Genomic DNA, 22,218 nt, shown 5'->3' with positions numbered 1-22,218 from the left:
CGGCCATTTACAACTTTTTAATAAGCTCCTCTGTGCACGCGCTCTGTCAAGGGGTGCAGCGGCATGCACAGCGGCCTTGTCAGTGCGTGTAAGGGGGAGAGAGTGCACACAGGGACTGATTCAAAAGTTTTAAAGGGCCGCCGGCCCGTCACGTTACAACTCAGGGCCGCCGGCCCACCCGGAAAATGCCCGCCTTGGCAGATTGCCAATCAAGGCCTGGGTCTATGACATCACGTGATTAAAAACTGACTAGCTGAATCCTTCTAAGCTCTATGTAGAAACAGTAGGTACATTTTCTCTGCATAAGTCATCATTATAACTACAATTTTACTTCACTGCAAAGTCCCTGAAAGGGGGAAGGAGCGGAGCAGCTGGTTTAGGAGTTGAAGAGGGGTGGAGATGGCTGCCTGGGACTTTACAATTCTACACCTCTGCAGTTCTAATGACGTCTCATGCTGGGAAAAGAGACTAGTAGCTAATAGCTCCAAAATAAGGTAAAAATCCCGTCACAACTCCACATATGACAGTCAGACTAGTTCCCTGGATCAATGTTCCATCACAGAATCTACTTCTCATAACCTCTAATATTATATTTTTCAAGAAAGGCATCCAGGACCCTCTTGAATTTTAGTACTGAATCAATCATTACAACATCATGTGGCAGATAGTTCCATATTTCCACTGCTCTTACAGTAAAAAATTGCCATCTGTGCTTATGATTACACCTTCTTTCATATAGATGTAGAGGAGGCCCCCTGTCACCATTGCAGGCATATGTGTAAAAAGATCATTAGAAAAAGTTCTCTACTGTCCCCTCAATTATTTATATATTATAATAAGATTGCCCAGAAGCCTTCATTTTTTAAAAATGAATATCCCCATGTTTGATAACCTGTCTTGGAATTGCAGTCCACCCATAATAAAGTTGGTCGCTCTTCTCTGCACCTGCTCTAGTTCAGCCATGTCCTTCTTATACACCGGAGACCAAAATTGTACACAGTATACTAAGTGTGGCCGCACTAGTGACTTGTATGGAGGCAAAACTATGTTCTTGTCATGAGCATCTATACCTCTTTTAATGCATCCCATTATTTTATTTGCCTTGGTAGCAACTGCCTGGCACCGGTTCACTAAAGTTGAGTTTTCTATCCACCCATCCACCCACGTTTTTTCAGTGACAGTTTTACCCAGTATTTTACCATTTAAAACATACTTATACATTTAATTTCCTCTGCCCAAGTGCCTGACCTTACATTTATCTACATTAACCCCTTCATGACCAATGACATATATTTACTAGTGTTGAGCGAGCATGCTCGACACTGCTCGGTACTCGCCCGAGCATCTCACTACTCGGGATGTTCGGAGAGCACCGAGCATTTCCGCGTTACTCGGGCGGAAGCTCGGGTCTCCGCCCTGCACGTTTGGCGCTCTTTACAGAGCCAATGAACATGCAGGGATTGCCAGCCAGTCACTGGAATGCCACAGCCATGTTGTTTGTGGGCATTACAGTGATTGGCTGGCCTCACAGCGTCACCTTGAGTTTTTAAAACCGGGCGCCGCCATCTTGGACACAGTCGCTCCGGATCAGACAGTGTAGGGTCAGTGCTGCTGAGCTAGGGAGAGATTTATACTCCGAAATAGTTAGTGTAGGGTCTCTAAAGCCTGCCAAATCAAACAAACAGTCCTTCTCAGGACTAATAGCCATCCCAGATATCAGGCAGGCAGGCAGGCTGTATAGGAGACACAGTGGTTATACCAGCAAACGCTGCATTACAGTGCTGTGTGCTCCTGTTGGTCAAATTGCTAGACTTATCACCCTGGTCTCAGGGGCCAGGAAAATTTTTTTTTTTTCATCTAAATCCTGTATTTTTTTTTTCCTCAGTCAGACTGTTCAAATACGCGTCTTATTAACCTTTTGGTATCCCCCCCCCCAAAAAAAAAAAATTGAGTGTGTCTGTGACTGTTCAGACACCAATATATCTGTTTAAAAGAGTCTGGTGTAGGCCAGAAAAATATAACTGTGGTTTTGCAGTTCCACGGGTGAAATCTCTGTATTATCCTGTTTTTGGCATTTTTTGGCGTAAAAAAAAAAACTGTAATAGTGTCTCCCCGACTGGTCAGACACCAATATATCTGTTTAAAAGAGTCTGGTGTAGGCCATAAAAATATAACTGTGGTTTTGCAGTTCCACGGGTGAAATCTCTGTATTATCCTGTTTTTGGCATTTTTTGCCATAAAGAAAAACAGTAATAGTGTCTCCCTGATTGTTCAGACACAAATATATCTGTTTGAAAGATTCTGGTGTAGGCCAGAAAAATATTACTATGGTTTTGCAGTTCCACGTTTCAAATCTGTGTATTATCCAGCTTTTGGTATTTTTTCCTTAAAGAAAAACAGTAATAGTGTCTCCCTGATTGTTCAGACACAAATATATCTGTTTGAAAGATTCTGGTGTAGGCCAGAAAAATATAACTGTGGTTTTGCAGTTCCATGGGTCAAATCTCTGTATTATCCAGCTTTTGGTATTTTTTCCTTAAAGAAAAACAGTAATAGTGTCTCCCTGATTGTTCAGACACAAATATATCTGTTTGAAAGATTCTGGTGTAGTCCAGAAAAATATAACTGTGGTTTTGCAGTTCCACGGGTCAAATCTCTGTATTATCCTGTTTTTGGCATTTTTTGCCGTAAGGAAAAACAGTAATAGTGTCTCCCTGAGTGGTCAGACACCAATATATCTGTTTAAAAGAGTCTGGTGTAGGCCAGAAAAATATAACTGTGGTTTTGCAGTTCCACGGTTCAAATCTCGGTATTATCCAGCTTTTGGAATTTTTTCCTTAAAGAAAAACAGTAATAGTCTCTCCATGATTGTTTAGACACAAATATATCTGTTTGAAAGATTCTGGTGTAGGCCAGAAAAATATAACTGTGGTTTTGCAGTTCCACGGGTCAAATCTCTGTATTATCCTGTTTTTGGCATTTTTTACCGTAAAGAAAAACCGTAATAGTGTCTCCCTGAGTGGTCAGACGCCAATATATCTGTTTAAAAGAGTCTGGTGTAGGCCAGAAAAATATAACTGTGGTTTTGCAGTTCCACGGTTCAAATCTCTGTATTTTCCAGCTTTTGGTATTTTTTCCTTAAAGAAAAACAGTAATAGTGTCTCCCTGATTGTTCAGACACAAATATATCTGTTTGAAAGATTCTGGTGTAGGCCAGAAAAATATAACTGTGGTTTTTCAGTTCCATGGGTCAAATCTCTGTATTATCCAGCTTTTGGTATTTTTTCCGTAAAGAAAAACAGTAATAGTGTCTCCCTGATTGTTCAGACACAAATATATCTGTTTGAAAGATTCTGGTGTAGGCCAGAAAAATATAACTGTGGTTTTGCAGTTTCACGGGTCAAATCTCTGTATTATCCTGTTTTTGGCCTTTTTTTGCCATAAAAAAAACCCGTAATAGTGTCTCCCTGAGTGGTCAGATGCCAATATATCTGTTTAAAAGAGTCTGGTGTAGACCAGAAAAACAGAACTGTGGTTTTGCAGTTCCACGGGTCAAATCTCTGTATTTTCCAGCTTTTGGTGTTTTTTCCTTAAAGAAAAACAGTAATAGTGTCTCCCTGATTGTTCAGGCACAAATATATCTGTTTGAAAGATTCTGGTGTAGGCCAGAAAAATATTACTGTGGTTTTGCAGTTCCACGTTTCAAATCTCTGTATTATCCAGCTTTTGGTATTTTTTCCGTAAAGAAAAACAGTAATAGTGTCTCCCTGATTGTTCAGACACAAATATATCTGTTTGAAAGATTCTGGTGTAGGCCAGAAAAATATAACTGTGGTTTTGCAGTTCCACGGGTCAAATCTCTGTATTATCTTGTTTTTGGCATTTTTTGCTGTAAAGAAAAACAGTAATAGTGTCTCCCTGATTGTTCAGACACAAATATATCTGTTTGAAAGATTCTGGTGTAGGCCAGAAAAATATAACTGTGGTTTTGCAGTTCCACAGTTCAAATCTCTATATTATCCAGCTTTTTGCCTGTTTTACGTAAAAAAAAAAATATATAGTGTCTCCCTGTCTGTTCAGTCACAAATATATCTGTTTAAAAGATTCTGGTGTAGGCCAGAGAAATAGAACTGTGGTTTTCCTCTTCCACGGTTCTAATCTCCTTTTTATTACCCTTTTTCCATTGATAGTGCGAGTGTAAGCTATTTTACTTAATTTACAATGGGCAAGGCGCGTGGCAAGGGACGTGGAACTGGACGTTCTGGTGATGGTGCGTGTAGAGGACGGGGCCGTGGCCAAGGTGAAAATGTGCCACAACCAACAGCCACATCTTCTCGCTCCCACTTCTTGACCGAATTACTAGGGAACCGCACTACAACACCAGTATTGCGAACTGATCAGTGTGAACAGGTTATTAATTGGATAGCAAATAATACTTCCAGTTACCTGGGCACCACCACCTCCGGTCTGTTTTCCACACGGTCAAGTTTTAGTAGCTGTAAGTCTCGACCGCATACTCCTCCTCACCCTGATGCTCCTTCCTCCCACTATGCCGAGTGTCGTCAGACAGCAACTGATCCCACACTTGGACACTCTGAAGAGCTATTCACTGGTCCATTTCCATATTTGTGCCCCTCGCCTGCTCCGCTTGAAGTGGTGGAAGAGGAGATCCCATGTAGCGATACCCAAATATTTGAACAGCCACGGCCAGAGGAAGTCGACGCTGGCAATTTGTCACAAGAGGTGGACGATGACGAGACACAATTGCCACGAAGTGAGGAGGAGGATTGTGGTGCGCAAGTGGAAGAGGAGGAGGTGGTGGATGATCTAGTAACTGACCAAACATGGCAGGAGGACATGCAGAGCGAGGCCAGCAGCACACAGGGGGAGGGAGGCAGAGTACCCCAACAGGCAGGAAGAAGCAGTGTGGTGGCCGCACACAGAAGGCGGGCAACAGTTCCCCGTAACACCAACATGAGGGACGTTGCCAGTACAACTGGTAGGTCTTCCAGAGTCTGGAATTTTTTTAAAGACTCTGTTGATAACCCCAAAAAGGCCATTTGTACCACCTGCCATGCCAGCATCAGCAGGGGTGACAAAACTACCAGCCTGACCACCACCAGCATGATCAGGCACATGGCAGCAAAGCACCCGACTTTGTGGGGCGAACCCCAGGGTCCATGACCAGTGTCAACGGGTGTCACCACTGCTTCTTCCGCTGTTGTGCCTGTAATAGAACTCCCTTTTGTGCGTACAAGGCAATCCCCTGTCCATACTGGATGCAAAGATGCCCCCTCCTCTCAGTCTTCACTTGATATGGCAGTTTCTCAAGAAACAGCATCAACGTCCACGTCCACGTCCCACCGCAGCATTCAATTGTCCATATCCCAGACCTTTGAATGAAAGCGCAAATTCGCAGCCAACGCCCCACAGGCCACAGTCCTAAATTTGCACATTTCACGACTGCTTGCGTTGGAAATGCTGCCTTTTAGGCTGGTGGAGACGGAATCCTTCCGCAACCTTATGCCGGTGGCCGTCCCTCGGTACTCGGTCCCCAGCCGACATTATTTTGCCCGGTGTGCCATCCCCGCACTACACAAGCACATGTCCCAAAACATCTGCCTTGCCCTCAACAACGCAGTTACTGGGAGAGTCCACCTGACAACGGACACGTGGACAAGTGCTTGTGGCCAGGAACGGTACATCTCCCTGACGGCACACTGGGTAAACATAGTGGAAGCCGGGACCCAGTCGGACCTTGGGACGGAACACATCCTCCCCACACCGAGGATTGCGGGCCCTATGTCAGTCAGAGTTGCCCCCACAGTGTACAGCTCCTGAACCTCATCCTCCTCCTCATGTTCAGCCTCCATCTCAGATAACACCACATCAGTTACAAGCTGGAATCACTGCAGTACTGCCTCAGCCAAGCGGCAACAGGGTGTGCTGAAACTCATAAGCTTAGGTGATAAACCTCACACTGCTTGTGAGTTGTGGACAGCTGTGAAAGAGCAGACAGATCTGTGGCTGAGACCGCTGAAGCTACATCCAGGCATGGTCGTGTGTGAAAATGGCCGTAACCTGGTGGCGGCTCTGAGGCGAGGTGAGATCACACACGTACCATGCCTGGCTCATGTGCTTAACCTCGTGGTTCAGCGGTTTCTTAAATCGTACCCTGAGTTGCCAGATCTGCTCGTCAAAGTACGCCGTATATCAGCTTATTTTCGCAAGTCGGCTACAGCTTCCACCGCCCTTGCTGTGTTGCAGCAGCGTTTGCAGCTTCCGGCACACCGATTGGTGTGTGATGTCCCCACACGTTGGAACTCTACCCTCCAAATGTTGCACAGGATTTGTGAGCAGAAGAGAGCAGTTGTGGAGTACCAGCAACACATAAGACCTCAGGAGTGGACCTGGATGTCTGACATATGTACCATCCTGACAAACTTTGAGGAGTCCACCAAGACGGTGAGTGGCGATGATGCCATCATTAGCGTCAGCATCCCACTTGTCTGTCTTTTGCAACGTTCTCTGCAGAGAATTAAAGAGGAGGCATTGCAGCCAGAGTATGATGAGATGGATCAAGAAGCCGTAGCGGGCGATTACACACAAAGCCCAGCCTCATCTCATCCCAATGTGCATTGGGGGACAATGAGGGAGAGGAGGAGGAGGAGGAGGAGGAAGAACAGGAGCTGGTATCATGCGCTGTAGACGGTAGTACCTGTACAACTGTCATACCGTCGGTTCAGCATGGGTAGCCTGAGGACAGGGGGGAGGAGGAGGAGGAGGAGAGCATGGTCAGTCGTCATCTTGGTGAGGACACGGAAGTCTTGCCCGTTACCAATCTGGCACGCATGGCTGACTTTATGTTACGCTGCCTTAACCGTGACCCTTGCGTTGTAAAAATGTTGGGTGACAGTCATTGCTGGTTGGTGACACTTTTAGACCCCCGCTACAAGGATAACTTTCACTCTCTTATTCCTGAGGTGGAGAGGTCTACAAAAATGGGGCAGTACCAGATGGCCCTGGCTGCAGAACTGTTAAAAAAATTCCCTTCTGAACACGCTATCGGCAGAGGTCACAGTTCGTTCACCAACCAAGGCGTACAGGCGAGAGAGACGCAACTCCAATCCAGCAGAGGCAGGGGAACACTGTCAACATTCTGGGACAGTTTTCTGAGACCCGCCCAGCTTACAGACCCTGAGGCGCGGGGTACTCTCACAAGGAGTGGAAAGTTTCAAAAGATGGTGAGGGAGTACCTTGCCGACCGTACCAGTGTCCTCTGTGATTCCTCTGTGCCGTTTAATTATTGGGTATCCAAGCTGGACACTTGGAATGAACTCGCTCTGTACGCCTTGGAGGTCCTGGCCTGCCCTGCCGCTAGCATGTTATCGGAGCGTGTTTTTAGTGCCACTGGGGAAATTATAACTGATAAGCGCACTCGCCTGTCAACTGACAATGCTGACAAGCTGACCCTTATCAAAATGAACAAGGGCTGGATTTGGCCAGACCTCTCATCACCACCAAATGACAGCAGAGTAACATAAAGTCAAATCCACTGTGTTATTTCAGGACGTGTATTCCCATGCACCACTAAACACTCACACATGGGTATACGCTTCCTCATTTTGGCTGTATTTTCCTCTTCTAATTATTCTCATCCTCCACCACCACTATACCACCAGGGTGACCTTGGTCCGTGTTGCCAGCATTGCACGTTCTTCCCTCCTAAATTTTGGCAGCTTTTGCTTGGAAGGCATAGGCAAAGACTATGGGAGACCCACTCCCCAATAATGGGAATAATGTTTGTAATATGCTGTACTGCATGGCTCTTGTAAGGGGCATTGCAAGTTCCTCCGTCCTAATTTTTGGCAGCTTTTGCTTGGAAGGCATAAGCAAAGACTATGGGAGACCCACTCCCCAATAATGGGAATAATGTTTTTAAGATGCTGTACTGCATGGCTCTTCCAAGGGGCATTAAAACCATCTTGTTAAGCTACTGCGACCTCCACCACTTTTCCCAGGGGCATTAAAACCGTCTTGTTAAGCTACTGCAACCTCCACGTCTCTTCCAAGGGGCATTAAAACCATCTTGTTAAGCTACTGCAACCTCCATGTCTCTTCCAAGGGGCATTAAAACCGTCTTGTTAAGCTACTGCAACCTCCACCACTCTTCCAAGGGGCATTAAAACCGTCTTGTTAAGCTACTGCAACCTCCGCGTATCTTCCAAGGGGCATTAAAACAGTCTTGTTAAGCTACTGCAACCTCCACGTCTCTTCCAAGGGGCATTAAAACCGTCTTGTTAAGCTACTGCAACCTCCACCACTTTTCCAAGGGGCATTAAAACCGTCTTGTTAAGCTGCTGCGACCTCCACGTCTCTTCCAAGGGGCATTAAAACTGTCTTGTTAAGCTACTGCAACCTCCACCACTTTTCCAAGGGGCATTAAAACTGTCTTGTTAAGCTACTGCGACTTCCACCACTTTTCCAAGGGGAATTAAAACCGTCTTGTTAAGCTACTGCAACCTCCACGTCTCTTCCAAGGGGCAATAAAACCGTCTTGTTAAGCTACTGCAACCTCCACCACTTTTCCAAGGGGCATTAAAACCGTCTAGTTAAGCTACTGCGACCTCCACGTCTCTTCCAAGGGGCATTAAAACCGTCTAGTTAAGCTACTGCAACCTCCACGTCTCTTCCAAGGGGCATTAAAACCGTCTTGTTAAGCTACTGCAACCTCCACCACTTTTCCAAGGGGCATTAAAACCGTCTTGTTCAGCTACTGCGACCTCCACGTCTCTTCCAAGGGGCATTAAAACCGTCTTGTTAAGCTACTGCAACCTCCACCACTTTCCCAATGGGCATTAAAACCGTCTTGTGAAGCTACTGCGACCTCCACCACTTTTCCAAGGGGCATTAAAACCATCTTGTTAAGCTACTGCGACCTCCATTACATTTTCAAGGGGCATTGATGTTGTCTTTTTATTTCACTGCGACCTCCACGTGTCTTCCAAGGGTCATTAAAACCGTCTTATTAAGCTACTGCGACCTCCACCACTTTTCCAAGGGGCATTGATATTGTCTTTTTATTCCACTGTGACCTCCACCACTTTTCCAAGGGGCATTAAAACTGTCTTGTTAAGCTACTGCAACTTCCTCGTCTCTTCCAAGGGGCATTAAAACCATCTTGTTAAGCTACAGCGACCTCCACGTCTCTTCCAAGGGGCATTAAAACCGTCTTGTTAAACCATTCTGAACTCCACAGCTCTTCCAAGGGGCATTGAAATGTTGTTTTTAATTAACTCTAACCTCCATGACTCTTCCATCGGGCATTGCATTTCCTCCTAATTTTAGTCAGCTTTTGCTTTTCAATGCATAGGCGAACACTAAGGGAGACCCACTCCCCAATAATGGGTAGAAGGTTTTTAGTATGCTGTAATCCACGTCTGTGTCAAGGGCCATTGCATTTCCTCATAATTTTTGGAAAGCCTTCCATTCACTGCTTAGGCCAACAGTGCACAGGAGACCCAGTTGCTATAAATGGAAAAAAACGGTTTAGTTAAGGCCCTCTGACCTCCATATCACTTCCAAGGGGCATTGGAGTGCCTCAAAATTTTTGGTAGGCATTGCACTCACTGTATGCCCTATAACTGTGTAGCCGAACCGCTCCTTTTGGTACAGAAACATATCCTACAAGACATGTGTGGTTGACTGGCCTGATATTGATGTGAATGGTCCCTGTTCCTCCTGCTCTTTCTCCTTTGCCACCACCTCATCCATCATTCATCACCTGAAGCTTTGTTTTAACAGGAGTCATAGAACTGGGATAGTAGCAGGAAAACATCCAGCAATCCTCGGAGGAGGTAGGATATGCGCCAAAACGCTGACCACCTCAGGCTTAGCCACTACTACATACATGCGCTTGTATTCCAAGGATCAGAAAGCTAAGGAGATGGATGGCCTCATGATCATGAATAATTTACTCATTGTGTAGGAGGCCGACCACTGCTGCTGTCTACCTTTTGAACTTTGTGTTGAAGCCTGATGGACCGAGGACCCGCAATCCTCTATGTCTGGAGGACTTGTTGCATCCCAGTGTCCAACTGTGTGCCGGTTTCCACAATATTAACCCAGTGTGAAGGCGTGAGATGGACCATCCCTGGCCACATTCACTTGTCCACATGTTTGTGGTTAGGCTGTCCTTCAAATAGGGGCGGCTGGGGACCGTTTATGGACACTCGGCTGCCCCCAGGCGGCAGGGGACCGTGTGTGGACACCAGGCCGCCAACGCAGCCATGACGTGGTGGCCAGATTCCGCCTCCAGATGCCTAAAAGGCTCAATTTCAAGTGCAAGCAAGCTAGCAGTATGGTATTGCAGCCTGGGGGTGGGTGGGTGGCAGGCTGCACACTTACGCTTGCATTCCAAGAAAACAAAGCAGATGCTAACTTCTATCATCATCATGCTCCTCACCTTGGCACTCTCAACTCTCCTGATGGAGAAGCCAGGGCCCACCAGAGGAGTCTGGTTCTCTGGTTGGCTCGTCCAATGCTGCCCTAAAGCAGGCCGGGCTAAGAAAAGTGTGTGGGGGGAAGTTGACAGGAGAAATAGGGGCAGCTGGGGACCGTTTATGGACACCCGGCCGCCCCCTGGCGGCTGGGGACCGTGTGTGGACACCTGGCCGCGGGGCGGCTGGGCACCGAGTATGGATACCAGGCCGCCGACGCAGCCATGATGTGGTGGCCAGATTCCGCCTCCACATGCCTAAAAGGCCCAATTTCAAGTGCAAGCAAGCCACCTGGGGGGTGGGTGGGTGGCAGGCTGCACACTTGCGCTTGCATTGCAAGGAATGGGGGAGGTACAATTGAACACTGCCCTGGGACAAGGACTTGCACGGGGATAGTTGCAAGTCTCATCTTCTGATGCGGCAAGGATCACTTCTGATGGGCACACTTTTAGGCAGTGACCTGGGTGTCAGAGATGCTTCCAGGGGTCTTCCCCATGCTGTTCCCATGTCTTTTCAGCACTGTATGCATGTGTCACACAGCACATGGCCAGATAAGATTGTAAAATGTTAAAATGACATTTCCCGGTGAATGCATTTGTCACGGTTGAAAACAATACAAAAGTGCAAAAACGCATAAAAAATGCTACTCGTGAACATAGCCCAAGGTGTGGAGGAGTATTTTTTTGGGGGTTATTTATTTTGCCTTATACGCAAGTCTTTACCCTGGAAAGGAAGTTCCTTAACATATTTCACAGGAAAACCGTTTCAGTTTCGTTTGTGAACGTTTTATTGTGAGCCCGTAAAAGTGGCTTAATACCTCTGACCACGTTGTTGACAGCAGTGACCTGGAGGTCAGAAATGCTTCCTGGGGCGATGCCCATGTTGTCCCCATGTCTTTTGAGCACTGTCACTATCGTTTTGGGCACTTTTTAGGCTTTTAAAAGACTGCCGTGGTTGCTGCCGCAAAAATGCTCGGGTCTCCCATAGACTAACATTGGGCTCGTTGCTCGGGTCGAGCACCCGAGTATCACGGCGAGCTCGGCCCGAGCTTCGAGCACCCGAGCATTTTAGTGCTCGCTCAACACTAATATTTACGTCTTCGGCCGTATCCCTGCCTTTGATGTGGGATCTGGTGCTAAACCCCCATCTTTCCCCGCACCTGATGGCTGATTTAATCAGCCATCATGTACCTCTAACATCTGTGGGTAGATCCGAAATCCACCCGTGGCTGATAACAAATTAAATGCCGCTGTCAATCACTGACAACAACATGTGTCGGCCGGAAGCACGTCACAAGTCCAGGCAAATGGCGCCTCTGTCACTTGATCGTGGGGCGCCGATGGGTTGTCATGACAGCTGGGGGTCTGCAGAAGACCCCTGTGCCTGTCATCATGATACTACTGTGAACGCCAGCTCGTGGCCAGCGTTCATAGGAGATTGAGATTTTTGCTATACATAGCAGGATTGAAGCCCTGCTATGTATAACACATGCGATCGTCCGCTGCTTCAAGTTTCTTAAAGGGACTATTGAATAAAGTAAAAAGTGAAAAAAAAACGAAAAAAAACCCACTAGTTCAAATCACCTCCCTTTTGCCCCATTAAAAATAAAACAATGAAAAAAATACACATATTTGGTATCGCTGCATTCAGAAATGTCTAATTTATCAAAATACAAGGTAAATTAATCCAATCACCAAACGGCTAAATGAGAAAAAAAATCAAAACGCCAGAATTACGTTTTTTTGGTCACCGCAACATTGCAATAAAATGCAATAACAGGCAATCAAAACATTGTATCTACCCCAAAATTGTATCAATAAAAATGTCAGCTCGGGGCGCAAAAAATAAGCCCTCAAACAACCCCAGAGCATGAAAAATTAGAATGTTATGAGTCTCAGAAAAAGGCAACAAACTCAAAAGCTTTTTTTCATACAAATTTCAGAATTTTCTTTACCACTTAAATAGAAAATTAACTATACATGTTTGATATCTGCGTATTCGCACTGACCATATAGTGAACATGGTAAATAAAAAACCCAAAAAACAATTGTGGGATTGCACTTTTTTTGTAATTTCACAGCACTTGGATTTTTTTTCTGTTTTCCAGCTAATACACTATGGTAAAATCAATAGTGCCATTCAAAATTACAACTCGTCCCGAAAAAAACAATCTCTCATATGGCCACATTGACAGGAAAATAAAAAAGTTATGGCTCTTAGAAGAAGGGAAGGAAAAAACAAAAAAACTGAAAATTGCCTGGGGGTGGAGGGGTTAAAGTTTATTTGCCATTTCACAGCCCGAACCCCCAGCATACATAAATCACTCTGTAATAATAAATTATCCTCCTCTGTGTGGATTACATTGCAGAGTTTAGTATCATCTGCAAATATTGAAATTCTGTATGCCCCCTACAATGTAATTAATAAATATGATAAAAAGAAGAGGGCCCAATACTGACCCCTGTGGTACTCCACTGTTAACTGTGACCCAATCTAAGTGTTTTTCACCACTTTTTGTTTCCTATCACTGAGCGAGTTGTTAACCTAGTCACACATATTTTCCTTAGTACCTTTACTCTGATTTTATGTACCAACCTTTCGAGTGGCACCATATCAAGCACCTTTGAAATGTCCGTATAGACAACATCCACTGCGTCTCCCTGTTCCAGTCTGGAACTTATCTTATAGATAAGTTGTAGTGTGGACCAGGGAAATGCAGTGGATCATCTTATTACCTATATTATATTGTGAAATGTATTTTATTGAAATACTGAATGTAGTAAAAATTCCTATTAAGCCCAGTTACACGCTTGTCTACATAGAAGCACCATAATGGCCAGCACGGGGGTCTTAAGCAGACTTCTGGCTGTCATAGCAACCCTTCTGCACCCAGTGATTGCTTTGCATGGTGGCCAATGGGTGCTTAGAATGGCACGCCCCCCAGGCCACGCACTGTAAATGCCACGGTAACAGATTGACAACAGAATTTAACTGTGAACAGCAGTGAGCGGAGCTTGTATCCACTCGCTGCTGTTAGAGGCAGATGATGGCTGAATAACACATCCACCATCTGCCAGGAATGGAGCAGGCTTGTCTCCTGATCCTTTTCCATATGCCCACTCCTGACAAGTGCAGTATGTGTACATATTGTTAAAAGGCTAAAGTCTATGGTGCTATTCACATGTCTGTGTTTTGTTGTGGATCATGTGTCTGCAAAAAATCATGAAGCATGTTCGTTTTGATTTGGAAAATTACCCATGCAAGTCTATCGGTCCATCAGAAATTCCCAAACTACAACCCCTGGCAAAAATTATGGAATCACCAGGCTCGGGGGATGTTCATTCAGTTGTTTAATGTTGTTGAAAAAAAGCAGATCACAGACATTGCACAAAACTAAAGTCATTTCAAATGGCAACTTTTTGGCTTTAAGAAACACTAAAAGAAATCAAGATAAAAAATGTGGTACTCAGTAAGGGTAATTTTTTTCAGACAAAGCAGAGGGAAAAAATTATGGAATCACTCAATTCTGACGAAAAAATTATGGAATCACCCTGTAAATTTTCATTTCCAAAGCTAAAACCTTCGTCAAATTAGATCTGCTCGTTAGTCTGCATCTAAAAAGGAGTGATCACACCTTGGAGAGCTGTTGAACCAAGTGGACTGACATGAATCATGGCTTCAACACGAGAGATGTCAATTGAAACAACGGAGAGGATTATCAAACTCTTAAAAGAAGGTAAATCATCACGTAATGTTTCAAAAGATGTTGGTTGTTCACAGTCAGCTGTGTCTAAAATCTGGGCCAAATACAAACAACATGGGAAGGTTGTTAAAGGCAAACATACTGGTAGACCAAGGAAGACATCAAAGCGTCAAGACCGGAAACTTAAAGCAATATGTCTCCAAAACAGGAAATTCACAGCAAAACAAATGAGGAATAAATGGGAGGAAATTGGAGTCAATGTCTGTGAACGAAGTGTAACAAACCGCCTAAAGGCGATGGGATTTACATACAGAAAAGCTAAACAAAAGTCATCATTAACACCTAAACAGAAAAAAACAAGGTTACGATGGGCTAAGGAAACGCAATCGTGGACAGTGGATGACTTGATGAAAGTCATATTCAGTGATGAATCGCGAATCTGCATTGGGCAAGGTGATGATGCTGAACTTTTGTTTGGTGCCGTTCCAATGAGATTTATAAAGATGACTGCATGAAGAGAACATGCAAATTTCCACAGTCATTGATGGTATGGAGCTGCATGTCAGGTAAAGGCACTGGGGAGATGACTGTCATTACATTTTCAATAAATGCCCAAGTTTACATTGATATTTTGGACAGTTTTCTTATCCCATCAATTGAAAGGATGTTTGGTGATGATGACATCATTTTTGAAGATGATAATGCATCCTGCCATAGAGCAAAAACTGTGAAAACATTCCTTGAAAGAAGACACATAAGGTCAATGTCATGGCCTGCAAATAGTCCGGATCTCAATCCAATTGAAAATCTTTGGTGGAAGTTGAAGAAAATGATCCATGACAAGGCTCCAACCTGCAAAGCTGATCTGGCAACAGCAATCAGAGAAAATTGGAGCCAGATTGATGAAGAGTACTGTTTGTCACTCATTAAGTCCATGCCTCAGAGACTGCAAGCTGTTATTAAAGCCAGAGGTGGTGCAACAAAATACTAGTGATGTATTGGAGTGTTCTTTTGTGTGTTTGTTTTTCATGATTCCATAATTTTTTCCGTCAGAATTGAGTGATTCCATAATTTTTTCCCTCTGCTTGGTCTGAAAAAAATTACCCTTACTGAGTGCCACATTTTTTATCTTGATTTATTTTAGTGTTTCTTAAATCCAGAAAGTTGCCATTTGAAATGACTTTAGTTTTGTGCCATGTCTGTGATCTGCTTTTTTTCAACAACATTAAACAACTGAATGAACATCCTCCGAGCCGGTGATTCCATAATTTTTGCGAGGGGTTGTAGCTGTGGCGGGAAGGGATTACTAGAGCTGTGCATAAACGAAAGCCCACTGACCTCAATGAGTTTAACCAATATTATAAAGAAGAGTGGGCCAATATTCTTCCAGAAAGATATTAAAGACTGATAAAGTAATTCAGAAAACAATTACTTCAAGTTGTTGCTGCTAAACGTGTATAATTCATAGGGTACACTTAATTTTTCACTCATTGTGTCTGCATTTTGTCTTGGTTTTAGTGAATAAATAATGACCATGTATAAAATGTTGTTCATTTGAGATTTTAATTATCTAATTTTAAGACCGTCTAAGGATTAGAAGTTTTTATATTATGTCTTGATACTTAAAGAGGACCTTTCACCAGTTCAAGCATGTTAAACTGGCCACAACATGAAATGGCTGCAGAGCTGAATAAAACGTCTTTTTTATTTATTAATTTCTTCTCTCCATTGAGGAGATATTAAAAATCTGATAAGTGCAACTGGGCGTTATCAGAGATTTGTCTATGGTCACGTTCACACTTTCAGTATTTGGTTAGTATTTCACATCAGTATTTGTAAGCCAAAGGGCGTAGATAGACGGCTTTTATTACTCGTGCGAGGATCGCATCGCAATTCTCGGACTGGCCATCGGCTCTCCTGACCTGAGTGTGACAGCTCAATAGAAATACATGCTGTCATGCTCAGGTCAGGTGAGCCGACGGCCAGTCCGAGGATTGCAATGCGATCCTTGCACGAGTAATACGGCCATCAGACTGCGCCCAAATACTGCGTCTTTAAACAGTCTGACTGCACTCCACCAACAATCATCCTGCCTCCACTTACATTTAGCCCTTCAGGGTATGTTCACATTGGTTTATTTTTTTGAAGGGGTTTTCCCACAAACAAAAGTTCATTTTAATCAATAGATCTTGGAATGATAATAAGTTCCACAATTGGATGTGTTTAAATAAATGTTCCTGTGTTGAGATAATCTTATAAATGTGCCCCTGCTGTGTACTGTGTAATGTCTGTGTCTGACCGTACAAGAACATGGTCTAATCATACCACATCTCCTGGGCAGGGGGGAAGCAAAAGAGTATACAGACAGGACAGCAGGGGATCACAGCTGATTCTTTCTTTGAAATAAAACATTGTTTAAAAACAGGCAGGGAAATGTTTTACCTCACAAAAAGACTCAGCTGTGATCCCCTGCTGTAATGTCTGTATACTCTTTTGCTTCCTCACCTGCCCAGGAGATGTGGTATGATCAGACCATATTCTGTATGCGGTCAGACACGGCCATTACACAGGAGAACATTTATAAGATTATCTCAGCATAGGAACATTTTATTTAAACACATCCAATTGTGGAAGTTATTATTATTCCATGATCTACTGATTAACCCCTTTCCGACCATGTCAGTAATAGTACGTAGCTGTGCCCTGGGACTTATGGACCAGCTACGTATTACGCGCGCTGCGATCGCGCCCACACACAAGCGGTGCGGGGCGATCGCCGCCGGGTGTCAGCTGATTGTCACAGCTGACACGGCTTCCGGATGTTGCCATGATGACCCGATTTCGTCATGACAACATCCAGGTCACCAGGAGGCAGGACGTTAGTTTGGTCATGCGCAGTGCGCGACCAAAGTAATGTCTCCCCTGTGTGCAGCGCTGACAGGCCGCATGACAAAGGGAGCTGCTGCTCTCCATGCCATGCAGCCGATCAGTCTGCAAAAAGTGAAAGTCTCATAGTGGGACAATGTGTAAAAGTAATTAAAAAAGTAGAAAAGTGAAAAAAAAAAAAAAAAAATTGTAAAAATATATAAAAAAAGGAAAAAAATAATCCCAAAAAAATAAAAATATATTGAACCCATAATATTTATTTATTATGAAAAAAAAAATAAACCAATAAAAGTACACATATTTGGTATCGCCGCGTCTGGAACGACCTGACCTATTAAACTGTCCCACTAGTTAACCCCTTTAATGAACACGGTAAAAAAATAAAAATAAAAAACGAAGCAAAAAACAATGCTTTATCATCATACCGCCAAACAAAAAATGGAATAACACGCAATCAAAAAGATGAATGTAAATAAAAATGGTACCACACAGCTCCATTGTCCGAAAAAAAAAAGTTATAGCTCTCAGAAAAAAGCGATACAAAAAAATTATTTTTTCTAGAAAATCGTTTTTGTGTAAAAGCGGCAAAACATAAAAAAAACTATATAAATGCGGTACCGCTGTAAATGCACTGACCCGAAGAATAACGCTGCATTATCAATTTTACCACACGCGGAACGGCATAAAAAAAAACACAAAAAAACTATTCCTGAATTGTTGGTCTTTGTTTATTCTGCCTCCCAAAAATCAGAATAGAAAGCGATCAAAAAATGTCACGTGCCTGAAAATGGTACCAATAAAAACGTCAACTTGTCCCGCAAAAAGCAAGCCATCACATGACTCTGTCGGCCAAAATCTGGAAAAATTATAGCTCTCAAAATATGGTGATGCAAACACTAGTCTTTGCAAAGAAAGTGTCTTTTAGCTGTCAATCATAAAAACCCGATATGAATCTGGTATTGCTGTAATCACACCGACCCGAAGAATAAAGTAGTCTAATCACTTATACTGCATGAGGAACGGCGTAAAAAATAAACTCTAGGGTTACGGTTGTGCTAGGGTTAGGGTTGGGCTAGGGTTAGGGTTGGGGTTGTATTAGGGTTGGGACTAGGGTTGGGTTTTTTTCAAAAGTAAAGAAAAAAAAAATGATGACAATTGACAATATGGCGAACAGTGTTGAGCGCAAGTGCTCGCTACTTGAGTTTGCATCGGGTGCTTGGGTATGCACTGAGTATCGAGGGTGCTCGAATGACATGCTCAAGTCTCTGCCCCATATGCTTCGTGGCCAAAAAAAACGTTGCTGGGATCGCCTGCCATGCACGAGCGATCCCCGCATGTTTTTTTTTGAGTGTCTAACAACCGTGAAACATGCGGGGCGGGGACTCGAGCATGTCGTTCGAGCACCCGCGATACTTGGTGCATACCCGAGTACCCGATGCAAACTCAAGTAGCGAGCACTTGCGCTCAAGACTAATGACAACTTATTCAATATGATGACCTAATGTTATCAAATTCTGTCGTACCTTTGGGTTCAAAATGTACACTATACCCCTTGATAAAATTCTTGAGGGGTCTAGTTTCCAAAATGGGGTTACTTGTGGGGGGTTTCCACTATTTCGGCACATCAGGGGCTCCCGAAATGCAACAATGCGTCTGCTCTTGATTCCAGGCAATTTTGCGTTCAAAAAGTCACACAGTGCTCCTTCCCTTCTGAACCCTGACGTGCGCCCAAACAGTGTATTTTCCCCACATATGGGGTATTGGCGTACTCAGGAGAAATTGCACAACAGTTTTTAGGTTCCATTTTCTCCTCTTACCCTTGTGAAACTAAAAAAATTGGGGCAAAAAGATAATTTTTGTGGAAAAAGTTAGATTTTTTTATTTTCACGGCTTCATGTTCTAAACTTCTGTGAAGCACCTGGGGGTTAAGGGTGCTTACCACACATCTAGATAAGTTCCCTCATGGGTCTAGTTTCCAAAATGGTGTCACTTGTGGGGGTTTTCCACTGTTTAGGCACATCATGGGCACATCCGCTAATTATTCAAGCAAATTTTACATTCAAAAAGTGAAATGGCGCTCCTTCCCTTCCGAACCCTGCCGTGCGCCCAAACAGTGGTTTTCCCCCACATATGCGGTATCGGCTTAGTCAGGAGAGATTGCACAACAAGTTGCATGGTGCAATTTCTCCTGTTACCCTTATGAAAATGCAAAACTGGGGGCTTAAAAACATTTTTGTGGGAAAAATGTGAAAATTTTATTTTCACGGCTCCATGTTATAAACTTCTGTGAAGCACCTTGGGGTTCAAGATGCTCACCACACATTTAGATAAGTTCCCTGAGGGGTCTAGTTTCCAAAATGGTGTCACTTGTGGGGGGTTTCCACTGTTTAGGCACATCAGGGGCTCTCCAAACGCAACATGGCGTCCGCTAATTATTCAAGCAAATTTTACATTCAAAAAGTCAAATGGCGCTCCTTCCCTTCCGAACCCTGCCGTGCGCCCAAACAGTGGTTTTCCCCCACATATGGGGTATCGGCTTACTCAGGAGAGATTGCACAACAAGTTGCATGGTGCAATTTCTCCTGTTACCCTTATGAAAATGCAAAACTGGGGGCTGAAAAACATTTTTGTGGGAAAAATGTGAAAATTTTATTTTCACGGCTCCATGTTATAAACTTCTGTGAAGCACCTGGGGGTTCAAGTTGCTCACCACACATCTAGATAAGTTTCCTGAGGGGTCTAGTTTCCAAAATGGTGTCACTTGTGGGGGGTTTCCACTGTTTAGGCACATCAGGGGCTCTCCAAATGCAACATGGCGTCCGCTAATTATTAAAGCTAATTTTAAATTTAAAAAGTCAAATGGCTCCTTCTGAGCCCTACTGTGCGCCCAAACAGTGTTTTTTCCCCACGTATGGGGTATATGCTTACTCAGGGGAAATTGCACAACAAATTTTGAGGTCCATTTTTTCCTGTTACCCCTGCAAAAATAAAAAAATTGGGGTCTAAAGTAACATTTTTGTGAAAAAAGTTAAATGTTCATTTTTTTCTTCCCCATTCCAAAATTCCTGTGAAGCACGTGAAGGGTTAATAAACTTCTTGAATGTGGTTTTGAGCACCTTGAGGGGTGCAGTTTTTAGAATGGTGTCACTTTTGGGTATTTTCTGTCATAAAGGCCCCTCAAAGTCACTTCAAATGTGATGTGGTCCCTAAAAAAATGGTTTTGTAAATTTTGTTGGAAAAATGAGAAATCGCTGATCAACTTTTAACCCTTATAGTGCACTAATAAAAAAAATTTTTGGTTCCAAAATTGTGCTGCTGTAAAGTAGACATGTGGGAAATGTTATTTATTAACTATTTTGTGTAACATATCTCTCTGATTTAATGGAATAAAAATTCAAATTTTGAAAATTGTGAAATTTTCAAAATTTTAGCCGAATTTCCAATTTTTTCACAAATAAACGCAAGTGATATCGAAGAAATTTTACCACTATCATGAAGTACAATATGTCACGAAAAAACAATCTCAGAATCATCAGGATCTGTTGAAGTGTTTCAGAGTAATTACCTCATAAAGTGACAGTGGTCAGAATTGTAAAAATTGGCCTGGTCATTAACGTGCAAACCACCCTCGGGGGTAAAGGGGTTAAAATGAACTTTCGTTGGTAGGGAAAACCCCTTTAAGGGAGACATGGTTTTCAAAAGAAACTCAGGAATCCATGTGATTTTGACTGAGGTTTTCAGATGTGATACGGTTTTTGAAGGGTTTTTGCATGGTTTTAAAGTGTTTTTTTTCACATGATATTTTGCAGCTTTTTTACTTAAATGGATTCCACAAGGAATCTGCATTAAAGGAGGGACATGATACTACTTTTTAACCTCAGCGAGGTTTTCAAAACCTTGTAAAAAAACCTACCTCTATCAATAGAAATGTGGCATTTCCATTGAAGCTAATAACAAGGATTATTTGAAGCAAGCTTTGAAGTGGATTTTGAAGCAGATCCCCTTCAGTTTCCACAACAAAAAATACTTAGTGTGAACATAGTCTCATTTGGTGATCTCTAAGGATTAAAAATGTTAGCAGCGATAGCTAATATGTCATATTAACATATTAAAATGGTCTATGAAAGAGATATTGAAATACTAAATGTAGTGTTGAGAAATAGGATAATCGTAATATTTGATAGCGGTAATCTTCAAATGTTAGACAGCATATTATTAAGGAGAATCACTATATAGTGCGCAGTTCTGATCAGCAATTTCACTGCTTATCAATTATTTAACGTTGTATAGATTGATAACACAAGACATCATTAGAACTGAGTTTCCCATAGAAGTACATGCACAATATCTGTTACAAGTTGATTTTCTTCTTAGCACTGAAAGTGAAAATGTAAAGTATGTAAGGGTACTGTGAAAATTTGCATCAATGCAATTACACAAATACGCACCTTCTGTATATTTCTCTAGTTACTGGACATAAAGAAAACATCCTACCTGTACTGTCCTCTAAAGAAACATTGATAAACATCTCGTCTTCGGCTTCTACATGTGAATCCATATGTGCCACACTTCATCCAGCTATGTCTTAGTATACACTGCTTGGCACATGGGATTTTACAGTTCGCATGTGACACTATGAGTTAAATCATTAATAACTTTCTGACAAAGGCTGACTGCTTCTCCCCATAGGACGAGCACCTATTGCTAAGCAATACGATCTCTCGGAGCACTTCCTAGGTCCAAAGTTTACAACTAATTATTTCCTTATGTCACAATATTTGCTTTTTGGAATTTTTTTTTATGTTTCTTTACATGCAGAAGACATAGCCCACAAATGTATAGAATGTTTTAACAAATAATCAATAATTAACTCTATCCAAAATACGCACGCAACACATAAATGTGTTAGAACCCTCCTGTTTGTTTTTGTTTCTATCTTGTGTTTTGCGGTCACGTGACCATCTGCCTATATATTCCAGCTCCGCCCTTCTGGCTTTGCTGGACTTCAGTGTAGTTTTGACTGTCTCTCTAGCCAGGTGCTTTGGTGCCTATCTCTCTCTAGTTCGCTTGGTCATCTGGGACCTCTAGTACTTTTTGTCAGTTTATCTTTTGCTCTGCAACAACTTCTGT

At 43.1% G+C, this 22,218-nt stretch overlaps 1 protein-coding gene across 1 annotated transcript in view; it reads right to left on the bottom strand.

Moving 5' to 3' along the window:
- Positions 1 to 21,732, bottom strand: part of SCOC (short coiled-coil protein) — a 79,202-nt gene extending 57,470 nt beyond the window's left edge. The window contains exon 1 of the mRNA XM_073641988.1: positions 21,583 to 21,732. Within this exon, the coding sequence (XP_073498089.1) occupies positions 21,583 to 21,646 (64 nt within the window). The 5' untranslated portion in view covers positions 21,647 to 21,732. The remainder of the gene's footprint in view (positions 1 to 21,582) is intronic.
- Between the last annotated feature and the right edge of the window lie 486 nt (positions 21,733 to 22,218).

The sequence above is a fragment of the Phyllobates terribilis genome, unplaced genomic scaffold (genome assembly GCF_046119375.1).
Source record: "Phyllobates terribilis strain yellow unplaced genomic scaffold, ASM4611937v1 Scaffold_1__5_contigs__length_1240528914, whole genome shotgun sequence".
Taxonomy (NCBI): Eukaryota; Metazoa; Chordata; class Amphibia; order Anura; family Dendrobatidae; genus Phyllobates; species Phyllobates terribilis.
This window is presented reverse-complemented; position numbering and strand designations above follow the sequence as displayed.